This window comes from Strix aluco, chromosome 1, assembly GCF_031877795.1.
Source record: "Strix aluco isolate bStrAlu1 chromosome 1, bStrAlu1.hap1, whole genome shotgun sequence".
In the NCBI taxonomy this organism is placed as follows: Eukaryota; Metazoa; Chordata; class Aves; order Strigiformes; family Strigidae; genus Strix; species Strix aluco.
The window spans coordinates 23881649-23894224 of NC_133931.1; the positions used below are offsets into that span (position 1 = coordinate 23881649).

Here is a 12576-nt window from a genome sequence, read left to right on the forward strand (position 1 = left end):
CGGGATGACCTTCAACAAGGCCAAGTGCCAGGTCCTGCACTTGGGCCACAACAACCCCATGCATCGCTACAGGCTTGGGGAGGTGTGGCTGGAGAGCTGTCTGGAAGAAAAGGATCTGGGAGTTCTAATTGACAAGCAGCTAAACATGAGCCAGCAGTGTGCCCAGGTGGCCAAGAAAGCCAACGGCATCCTGGCTTGTATTAGAAATAGTGTGACCACCAGAAGTAGGGAGGTGATAGTCCCCCTGTACTCTGCACTGGTGAGGCCACACCGTGAGTATTGTGTCCAGTTTTGGGCACCTCAATACGAGAGAGATATTGGGGTGCTGGAGCGAGAGCAGAGGAAGGCAATGAAGCTGGTGAAGGGCCTGGAGAACAAATCCTATGAGGAGCGATTGAAGGAGCTGGGACTGTTTAGTTTGAGGAAGAGAAGGCTAAGGGGAGACCTCATCACTCTCTACAACTACTTGAAAGGACATTGTAGAGAGGTTGGTGCTGGTCTCTTCTCACAGGTGATTAGTGACAGAACAAGGGGGGAACGGCTTTAAACTGCAACAGGGGAGGTTTAGACTGGACATTAGGAAAAAACTTTTCACAGAAAGAGTGGTTAAACAGTGGAATAGGCTGTCCAGGGAGGTGGTGGAGTCACCATCCCTGGATGTGTTTAAGGGTCGTTTGGATGAGATGTTGGGGGATATGAAGTAGGGGAGAACTTTGCAGAGTAGGGCTGATGGTTGGACTCGATGATCCCAAGGGTCTTTTCCAACCCTTAATGATTCTGTGATTCTGTGATGCCTAGATTAGCAAATATAAACAACTTCTGGGGTTCTGACAGGGTGAGAATAGAGGAATATAAGTAGTTTGCCTGCTCTAGAGCATTCCTTGCTTCCACCCAGACTCAGATGAATCTGTGAGATTCAGGAAAGGAAGGAGAAAAGTTTCTTCAGGTCTCCCATTAGCCAGATTTTTGGAAAGGAATAGTTGATTGTGTCTTGCTCTTTAACTCTCTCCCTAACTCTTATTCTTTGCAAAGATTTCTCAATGGGTCCAACAGCCATTCCAGTGAAATTAGTGCCTTGTCACATATTAATTTCTACTGTCTTAAAGATGCTGTCAGGCTGACTAGATTCCTGGTTTTGAAGATAAGAGATACATATTTTTTTCTTAGGGCAAAGGTGTCACTTTCGTTTCTAATTTTTTTGTATCAACCCAGAAGTTTAATAATTTAAACTTGCAAGTCTGTCACAGTTAGTGACTGGTCAATGTAAACTGAGGTATCAGCTTCCAGAAATAAAGAAGAATGACAAAATTGAGATGGTTGTTGAACACTGTAAGATTCCAGAAAAAAGGAGAGATTAATTGTTCAGAAGGTGAAAGACCCTTCATGATGTACCCATCACCATTCTTACTGAAGAAGTATGAGAATATTCAGAGGTGGATTGAATCTTAGGGACTTGAGTGAAGATGGTTAATGTGGTTAACAGGCACAGAGAAAATTTTATAGTTTACTGGCTTTAGCGAAGCACAGGTAGCATGTGAACTCATCAGAAGATGCCAAAGCCTCAATAAAAGTTGAAGTTAAATGCCAAATAACCTCAAAAAACTACTTCAAAATTGATTTCCTTTGTCATTTACATAAGGTAATTCTCCTCATACATAAGACGTTGCAGAACCACCATAGTCTAATTTACTGAATAATATTTTTGTTGAAATAACACTCATCCTATTGTTAGAACAACATTAGAATGCATTTTAAAGCTGACCAAACAATAAAAAAACATGTATTTAATTTACTTACATAATTTTGTCTAGATGATGCAAATACCTGATCAGAGCTACAGTATTCTAAAAAAAAAAAAACCCAGCTGCAAACCAGGGAAAAACCTACCTCAGTGGTGCTACTTGAAGGTTCCAGTCCAACCATATTGGCTTGTACCAGCTGCTGAAGAAGTTGTACTTGAGCCACACTGAGGAAGAAATCCAGGTTTGTTGTCACATTCACCTCCAAAGAATGACCACACACCAAAATTTCCTGTGGAGAAATTAAAGGAAAATACTAGATAACAGCTACTGGGGAAATGATTTTCAGCTTCTATATAACTGTATTGTGATTCTCTGCTGTAGTCAATGCTTCAACATTGTATATAGTATTAATACAGTCTTTTTAGGAAAAAGTGGTGTCTCAGACTTCTACACAAGGATGTGGCTTATTCTTTGCTTTGCTTTCAACAGCATAACTATTAAGACAAATTTTGCAAGAAAAGCATCTCGTGTGAGATCTTGTTACCATCTCTTGGTAGTATCGATCAGTGGACTGTCAGATTATGGTTTTTATTTCCTTGGCAATGACTCCAATTCTCCTTTCTTTCCAAGAAAAGGATGTAATTTTTTTTTATAAACAAACTCTGCTTGATTTATAATGAAATCATGTGTTGGAACTCACTGATAACCACCCTAATTGGTTTCTCTTTGCCTGTAAACCATTGTTAATGCCTTGGCAAAGTTAGCTGGATGGCCACTGTTGTATTGGTGTTACGTAGCACAAAAAAAAAGCTCTTTACCACTGCTGGCAAATGATGAAGAGATGAAAAACAGAATCAATGCAGAAGGGTTGCTTAAAAAGTAGAAGTACTGCCCCTTCTCATGAGAAGGTTGCACAGTGTTCAAGTTCTTCATAATCTAAACTAGACCTCTCCCTTCATCAGGGAACATCATCTAGGCAATAGATAACAAGAATAATGTATGTACAGAAAACACTGAAATTCTTGAACATAAGTATTAGTAAAGCTCAGAATTTTTTTTCTGAGTAACTTCTACACATCTTAGCCAACCCTAAGCTTTCTATTTTTTTTATATTAAATAATTTTCTATCTGCCCTTGTGATGACCTTTTTTGCAAAATAGGAAGCTGTCAATTTTTTCTTTCTATAACCATTAGCTATTATTTTCCAATAATGTACACCTACTGCACGTTGCAATACACACCTAATACCGTTTATGCTCCTGTACCAGTTTTGCTCTTCCCAGAAGGTAGCTGTTATGAGAAATATTCCTTGTGAGCTGACAAAAACTTTCTGATATTTCCCATTCTTAAAATGTTTTAAATTCTTGAGCTACAAACTAATACCAAAAAGTGAGCCAATAACTTTTGTGTGTAACATACTTCACAGACTAATCATTAACAAGCTGACCCACAGGCTGGTAAATGTGTTTGCTAAATCTGGAGTACCTTGAAGAATCCACAGTAATGGTTGGGGAACGGACACTTTGTGCCAATCTGTGGGCTTGAAAATCTGGCTAAAAGAACTCAGCTCAACTTTTTTCTTATAGATAGTATATAGATTGCATTTTCAGGCTTCTTTATGAGAAGCTTGTGAATACAATGTTTTGTAATGTTGTACTATAGCACCTCTTCTCAACACTTTTCCATCACAGATCTTTTAAAAATATTGCTGGAAATCATTAAAGAATTCCAATTTACTGAATTGCAAACAGACTTATTTACCTCTGGACAGGCTGCCTTTAACATTGAATGCTATACACAAATCCTTTCACCAGCAGAGAAAGAATATTTCAGCTAGTGACTAAAACTTTTTTTTTTTTTTCAGTTGGTGATCTCTGTATTTGAACACACCTGGACACTTCAAATGGTGGAACAGTAAAATATCAAGATTATTGACCTATTACAAGTTATGCTATTTCTGTTCACATTTTGTACTAACCTCGGGGTGCAAATTCTCTGTAGCATCAATTTTTGTAAAGATAATCGCAGGAGCTGCAGTTATTCGAACTGTGAAATCTGTTAAAATTGGAGTTAAAATTGCTCTCCTTTCCTGATGCCGCCTTATGCTAAAAAAAAAAAAAAAGAAAAGAAAGAAATAAAAAAAAGAAATATGAAATTACATTTGAGGGGCAAAACTTCTCATATTCTTCTTTACATCCAGTATGTAGCAAAGAAAGAAATAAAAAAAAGAAATATGAAATTACATTTGAGGGGCAAAACTTCTCATATTCTTCTTTACATCCAGTATGTAGCACAAAACTGCTTCAATATCAATTTAGCATTTGATTGCTACCTCAAGAAGCATTAAATATCATCATTATATATCATGTTAATTCCAATCCTGAAGGCGGACTTCTACCTTCGTTTAACAGAAAATGTATGTCTAAGTATTTGATTCTTCAACCCGTCTCCAGGTAGACAAGTTTGACATTGCTTCTCCTATTGTTTAACGAACTATACAAAATCATTTGAAGAAAGATACAAATTTCATTATCAGTATTTTTCAAACTTGCCTGTGGATGCCCTTCGCTTTATGAATAGCTGTCCTAAAGCCTGCATAATATTTGAATTCATGCATTAAAACTCTGTGGTGAAAACATTCTGCACACAACGAAACAACTGACACAAAAATCAAAAACATGAAAAATTGAACTAGCAAATTTCATGAAACTCTAGGGCTTGCACATTGAATTTATAATAACTATTGCCCAAGATGTTTAAGATGCCTTGAAAATGGGGGGATGTCAGTCTTTCTTCATTGCTTCTGTCACTGGTTGTTCTTAGTTGGTACCTTTTCATCTAAATGTCAATGTTTGCTTGCCAAGAATATTTGTGCCATTAAACTTGATAATTACATTTGTTTTCCAGCTGGATGATTAGGTGGTTTTTTTTTTTCCTTTAACCAAACACTAAGCCTAGAGGCAAAACTCTGATATAGATGGATCACTAATAGTTTATGACAACACATTCCAAATAGCCAGAATCTTCTGGGTCAGGTCAAATAAACTATTGCCACAAAATGCCATCTGAGAGCCTCTGATCAGGGAAAAAAAAAATGTAATGAGATCAAGATGGTGTTCAGCCCCTAAAAGAGAATACAGTTCAAATTGCGTGGAGAACCTTTTCCATCAAGATAGTTTTTTTGATAGTTCTTTTTATCTATCATCATTTACAGCAATGCTAAATACCTGCACATCACCAAGGAGAACTCTAAAAATTATCTAAAAGTTATTGGTCCAAGCTAAGTTTCCCTATGCTTACTCAATAGAAAATTATCAACTGTGAAATAATGCAAGTTAAAAGTATACAATAAATTATGCAAATATCTATCATGATATGAAAGCAAAGACCAAACTACACTGCCATATAGAATAAGAAAATAGATCTATGCAGAACTCTTAAGATATATCTGCATGTCAGTTAGGTATCCCTGTATTACCTTTAATTTTGCCATCTCCAGTAATGGAGATGCGGCAGTTTGGACATCAGCATAAATCGCACATGTGAGCCAGACACACAAACTATGCAAGTAGACAATTAGTCCTTACCATCATCTAGAGTTACCTGTGTTAATGCCATTAAACAATATGGTTTTATGCCTATCTATGAAGAAATCTCTGGATTGCATGTGGAATATGTAATCAAATCTCTTGATTAAGAACAGGTATCAATATACACACTCTAGTAAAGGTAATGGTTCTGAAATGGATTCTGTCAAAAAGTAAACAATCTGAAATGCTGATGTTTTGTAGGCCAAGACTTTCCAAAAAGAAATTAAATAGATATCATAATGTTACTGTAATTCAGTCAACTTCAAAAGATTCAAAATCCATAGATGCCAATTTACTGCTTAGACTGTTTTGATTTTGATGCTTCAAATTCTACTAAAAATTTGCTTAAGTGTCCTCAAAACATGTAGAAAGCATGGCGACCTATAAGGGAATATAGACTGTCAGATGTGAGTAGGCCTTAGAGCTTTTAAATTTATCTAGGGCAACACTATCCAGAAGTTAACAGCAGATGCTACAGAACACAGAGGCAGTATTTACTGAGTACAAGTCTAATAAATTTTTGCTTCAAATGACCTTTACAAACACTGCTGAGCAGGCTGCACACTACTGTAAGTATGCAGTATACTTAAGAGCAAGCCAATTAGTGAGTGTGAGAAAACTACCATCTTAATTCAAAGCTTTAACATTTTGGTCAGCTGTAGCTCTGCTGATCTCTAATGATGGTTTTTAAGGCAAGATTAGTCTAATTAGATCCCCAAATTAAAAAGCAGACCCATTCACAGTTAGTGTACATCTTCAACTGAGAAAATGGTCTTAGATTTTGCCAGTTCTCCCCCTGCCATCACCTTCATTTTAAATTTAAACCAGATGGCTTTCTACCCAATTCCTATTTCCCCTTCTCAATAGAATGAGAAAGAAATGCCTTTGTTTTTGGGGAAAATGAAAGAGCTAAGTAGTAGAACAACTCTAAGAAAGAACACACAGCTATACATCAGAAAAATTCCACTTGAAGGGGCATAAAAATGCTAGTAAGTATGATTTTAATATATGAAACAGAGCTGTAAAAGCGAGTTATTTGTTGAACCCCAAACCCACAACTGGCTCTCTTCAATCATTGTTCAAATTATTTTTCAGCTCATACATATTCCCATTTCTTAATTTTCAAATGTTATTCTATTAGATACCCAGTACACTGCATCTTAAAGGACTTTTTGGTAATATAGATTGATTGCTGATGTATTTTATTTAAAATCATCCTTACGTGGTATCCCTGTCCTTCTCTACTTACTTCTTTCCACATTTCTAGTTGGTGAATTTGAAGCTCAGCCAAATCAAGTATTAGCAAAATAATTGTAAGTACAAACAGAAGGCAAACAGAGCACAGTAAATAATGAAGGGAGAGGATATGAGAAAGAGCACAATAGGAACAAAGAAACAAATTCCACTTTGAATTATTAAGTCTTCCACACTGCACCTAAGTGCACCGTTAACTTAACACAGGTGTACGCCACATGAGCTTATGAAAAAACTTGATTGTGAAGAGCGTAATGATGGCTCTATGTCTGCAGCACATTCATTCCATGGTTCATTTATGCATCTGTTATATATTTGTCTTGGAAAAAAAACAGAAGAGCTTTTAGAGATGTTAAAGCAGTTGATCATCTACACTTAAAAGTACAGCACATTTGAAAGACCATATGCTAACGAAAAGCAACAAGGCAGCAAAGCAGTTGTGATAAGGCCTGAAGGTGCCTTTTACTCAGTGCTTAATTTGGGCTGTATCTGCACGATAACATGAACTCTGGTTATGGACCAAAGATCCAAATTGTAAAATCGCAAGATGAAAACAGTCTCTGTCCTCAGAGGCTTACAATTTAAGTATAAGAAAAAACACACCTGCAGACAGGGAAGTAAAAGGAAACAACTAACAGCACTATAGGTAATGATATCCATACAGTGGCAACTTGGAAGCTGTCTTATGCGTTTTGATATTACAGTATAATAGAAATGAATTTTTTTGGAAGGACTTGGAAGAAGACATGGCAATAACTTTGTGAATGTTCACAGGAAATGCCTTTAGGCAACATGTAGGTTAGCCTAGGAGTGAGCAAGAAAACTTCTTTGAAAACTGCTTCTTTGAAAACTAAATGCGGCAGCCCAGGTAGCTGGTATGATGAGCTCTGATGAGCAATGAGTGTAGATGCGTCAAGGTAAATGAAAGAAGACATGTAAGGGAAAACAGATAGACAGAGGAATCTGGAAGTACCTTGAAAGCAAAGACGTATCTAATGATTAATATGACAAAAAATGTGGGAAGGAGAAAAAAAAATTGAAGAACAGAATTTTGTAATCAAAGCAACATTTGATTACATCAAATCAAATCATCAGTATTTGATTACATCCACTCAGAAGCACGTTGAATTTATACAAGAAGGAGGGACTGCCAAAGAGATGATGTTGCACTCATTAAGGAGGTGTGATGATGTGAGACTGGATAAGCTGTGAAAATGCACAAGGAGGACTGTAACTTGGCCTTCTTATGTGGAAAAAACTAATCGAAACAAACAGAAAATACTGGCCAGTAAAAGGGAAACATAACCTAGAAGTGAAACTTGGAAATGTTTGCCTTATTCTTAATTATACTTTTTTTCTTAATAATACCTTACTGAATATAGACTTTGAGCCCTTATATACTTAAAAAATATATAGGTCAGGAAGAAACTCATATACATTCAATACATGAACAACAATGAAGAGCTCATTTATGCCATGTAAATTTACTATCTACAGAAAGATGAATCCTCACAAAGAATTTTGTCTTGAAAAAGCAAAAAAGCCAAGTATTAGCATGAAATAGGCCATATAATCAAAAAGTGTTCTCTGGTAGTGTGAGGCACACAAAATCAAAGATGTTACGTTGGTTAGCGTGCTAATTTAAGACTTATGAAGGATTTTTGCAGGTTTCCCATTGTATAAATCAGTTAATCCCTGATCCACAAATGTATTAGGATATCTACTGACATCATCATGCCTCCGACCACCATCTCCCAGTGGGCAGAAAAGTTCACATCCTTTCAGCTCTCTGAGGTGTTGCAAAGACACATTGCGAGACAGTGAAATAGCATGGCAACATTTTGAGGACTACCTAATGACCAAAATTAGACAATGAACAAACATACACCATCTGGCTGTACAGCATTACTATTATTATATAATTATGCCTCAGTAAAGCTAATTTTAATCTTATTAAGAATGCCGTGCAAGACTACTTTTCTGTGGATTAATAAAGAAAATACTCCATCTTATTGAGTAAGGCTTTGTACAGTATGACTACGACTTCAGGTACAATAAACACAGCAACTGAAAAACAGGACTGAGTATAAATGTACTGCATTTTATTTCAAAAGATTCACAGGGAATGCCTCTACTTCTCTACACATGGATCTACAGATCACTTTTTTCTGGTATTCCTTATTTGAACTTCACAAACTGCACTTCAGGTTTCCAAAAAAGCATGACAATGAAAACTATTTGAAGAAAAATCTGCAGGAACCCTTTCTTAGGATCCTTGCAAAGAAAGAGTGGTATTTTGTTCAGTTTTGTACAACAGATCATTGGTTCCCTGATATACTCAATGAGAGTCGCAGAGAGCTGTTCCAGATGGTGATATGCCAAGGACAAAACTGTAATGCAGTATATTGCCACACTCAATTCATTACCACACAGAGAAGTAATGCTTTTAAGCTCAATTATTTTTTTTTTTTTAAACAGAGTTTATTCAGGCTGCAGGAAGTAGAAGTTGCTGCTGGGAGCTGTAGAAGGATTGCATAGGGATGGGGGCGAGGCCTCAAGAGAGGATATATTTCTTTATTTCCTTCAGGGCTGTTTTTTTTTCCATTGAGAGGAGGGAGAGGGAGGAGGAGATCTGCAAGCTGAAAAAGCAGTTTTCAATCAAGAAAACTTCTTTTGGTTAAGTACTCCCAGTTCCCCACATGCTGTTTGGTAAAGGGAATAAATGTGGACAGGTTTCATTTGTACATAACCTTATTAGAACTGTCTGACTGTTTCCAGTATTCTTTTTATATATTACACCATTAGGGAGCTTTTTATAACATCTACAGTGAAGTATAAACATTTCATAATGGAAGGAGTTATGATCCCTGATCCTCAGTACAGCACAGCATTTGGATGTTTTTTTCTGAGAGACAGCATCCACCCTATCAGAGTGCTCCAGTTCTCCCATCCTTCTTGAAGCGACCTGTGGAGGCACACGAAGCATCACACCAGCACTTCACAATAGGCCTTCTTGAAGAATTTTACACTAAAAACCTTGAAATATTCAACACTTAGTATCAAAGCAAGACTGCTTGCTTTACAAATTACAATGTAAAAGTTTTTTAAAAAATCAAACCAATGAGATATTAAATACTACAAATATTGAACTCCAGAAAAAGTGGAGAGAAAATTTGAAGGATTTACTTGCCGTGTAGATTGTTAAAGCATTTAAATGATAAATTATGTAAAAATCTTTTAAATATTTGTTTGTATGATATCCACAGATCTTACATTTAAAATTATTTGGTTTTCATGCAGATTTTGAAAACAAGGCCAAATTTTAACCCACTAGACTAAATTACAATATAAACTATTCCAGAATTTTTGCACCTTTAATTTATTTAAAAAAATACAATGATGTTTTTAGAAATGGGAATGGAAAAAAATGGCTGGTATCTATGCTGAAATTTTCTGTAAAGTAACTGTATGAAATACTTGGCTGTAGGCTGGATTCTATACTGTACCACATAGCACCTAAGAATTAAAAAAAATGAAGGAAACATCTCAAAAAAGAATCTTAAAACTCAGTGAACCTAATACACCCTAACACTGGGTCTAAACCATAAGTAAAAACAAATAGAAGTATATTAAAACCAAACAAAGAAATTAACCCTAAAATAACTCAGTAAAAATCATTCATTATTTTCCAGGTTAAACATGTCTAAGAAATTTACAGAATTAAAGAAAAAACGGTATCACAAATAGGTCAAAGAATAAAGCTTCTATGGTAGCTGCAGGAAATCTTAAGATAAACTTCACCCCGAAAACACTAAGTACCATGTAAAACACCATGCAGACACCCTCTTGGTGCATGCTGGAAATATCTCAGCGGATGGTAGAGTTCAGTGCAGGTTCTTCCAATTCTCAGCACACCACTTCCACAGATCATAAAATAAACCCAGATGCAGAAAAACTGACTGCCAACTAAAAAGCAAAAATATGAACATCCTGAAAAAGACTGTAGTAAATGTGTAAAATTTTAAGCCAAAAGGACAAGAAAGCACTCATACCAACTTCCTCTTTAAACAAATTCAAGCTGGAATTAAAATACTATATTGCATGCCCGATAGGAAAAGCCAATGTATTTAATTACAACTGATTTAAATTAAAACCCAAGTAGAAGTTTCATTCAAAAGCAATTTCAAAACAAATATACTTATTTGTCAAATATATTATAATAAAATTTTATTTTGAAAGTCTGCTGAGAAAAAGAAGAATGTCCAAGCAGTTATAAAAAAACCCAGATAACTCAGATGATCTGTAATAGCTGCATCCCTTATTCTTACTTTAATAGTTTTTCAGGAATCCCACCAAATTTCCTATCCAAATCTATAGCCGTAAAGCTCAGAACAAAGCGTGATGGCCATATGATTTCAGTCACCAATGGGAGGGAAAAGGGAAGCCAATCCTTCCGTGGCAGTTTTTGCTGTGTTAGCTTAACTTGCGAATTGACCAGAAGTCCTCTGGTGATGAATGCCATTTTGTCTTTCAAGAAATGTCAGTGGCCCTACGTTGTTTTCTGAGAAAGAACTTCATGGGCAACTTGTCCAACACCAAGGTCCAACTAGAAGGTTATACACATCTTTTCCAAGGCTAAGAATGCAAAAGAAAAATTGTCTTTGGAATTATATTAGTTAAAAAAAAAATGTTGTTAAAAGACAGGGAAGAACCAGGTGATCTTATAAATGAAGAACAGATACTGTGCTTAAATTTTTATCTGTACTCTTGTCATTCCTTATGGTTTTATCATTAATTTGGTTAGATCTGCTTTTCCTGCCCTCTATTTTTCAATGATAAACTGGAACTTATTCTTGATCACATCTTTTCCCTGCACGCACTCCTCCGGAGCGAGCTTATTTGCTCTCTTGGTCTTTCATCAATACATCACTTACAAAGGTCAGCCTGCGTGCCATCATCATGGGGGAGGAGTGGCTGGAAAGCTGCCAGTCAGAGAGAGACCTGGGGGTGTTGATTGACAGCCGGCTGAACATGAGCCAGCAGTGTGCCCAGGTGGCCAAGAAGGCCAATGGCATCCTGGCTTGTATCAGAAACAGCGTGGCCAACAGGGACAGGGAAGTGATCTTACCCCTGTACTTGGCACTGGTGAGGCCGCACCTCGATTCCTGTGTTCAGTTTTGGGCCCCTCACTACAAAAAGGACATTGAATTACTCGAGCGTGTCCAGAGAAGGGCAACGAAGCTGGTAAAGGGTCTGGAGCACATGTCGTACGAGGAGAGGCTGAGGGAACTGGGGTTGTTTAGTCTGGAGAAGAGGAGGCTGAGGGGAGACCTCATCACCCTCTACAACTACCTGAAAGGAGGTTGCAGAGAGCTGAGGATGAGTCTCTTTAACCAAGTAACAAGCGATAGGACAAGAGGTAATGGCCTCAAATTGCGCCAGGGAAGGTTTAGACTAGATATTAGGAAGCATTTCTTTACAGAAGGGGTTGTTAGGCGTTGGAATGGGCTGCCCAGGGAGGTGGTGGAGTCCCCATCCCTGGAGGTGTTCAAGAGGCAGGTTGACATAGTGCTGAGGGATATGGTGTAGTTGGAAACTGCCAATGCTAGGTTAACGGTTGGACTAGATGATCTTCAAGGTCCTTTCCAAACTAGATGATTCTGTGATTCTGTGATCATGTAGCTTCTTTTGCTACAGCTTGCCTCACTTTAAGAGAAATCTCTGAAAAAAATCTCATCTGCCCTTTTTTTGAAAATTAAACCAGCAATAGTTCAATTTTTGTCTGTCTTTATTATTCTGCCTGTTTTTCTACATCACTTTTAGGAACTCAACTCTCAATTCAGATAGAAATCTTATCTTAGGAACCATAAGACTATGAGTGCATTTCATAAAAATGGGATTGTTTTTGCATGAATTAGATATAAAGGACTTTAAAATGAAAATAAATAAATAAATGTGTGGGCAAAGAGGCATCTTCTAGCAGAAATGCT

The 12576-nt window shown here is 36.9% G+C and overlaps 1 protein-coding gene across 11 annotated transcripts in view; it reads right to left on the reverse strand.

The window, feature by feature from the left end:
- VPS13B (vacuolar protein sorting 13 homolog B) overlaps window positions 1–12576 on the reverse strand; it is a 491427-nt gene that overhangs the window by 158637 nt on the left and 320214 nt on the right. For all 11 annotated transcript variants that reach the window (XM_074815029.1, XM_074815038.1, XM_074815049.1 and 8 more), the window contains 2 exons: window positions 3721–3847; window positions 1888–2031 (listed from right to left, as the gene is read on the reverse strand). In XM_074815029.1, coding sequence (XP_074671130.1) covers window positions 1888–2031; window positions 3721–3847 — 271 coding nt within the window. The remainder of the gene's footprint in view (window positions 1–1887; window positions 2032–3720; window positions 3848–12576) is intronic.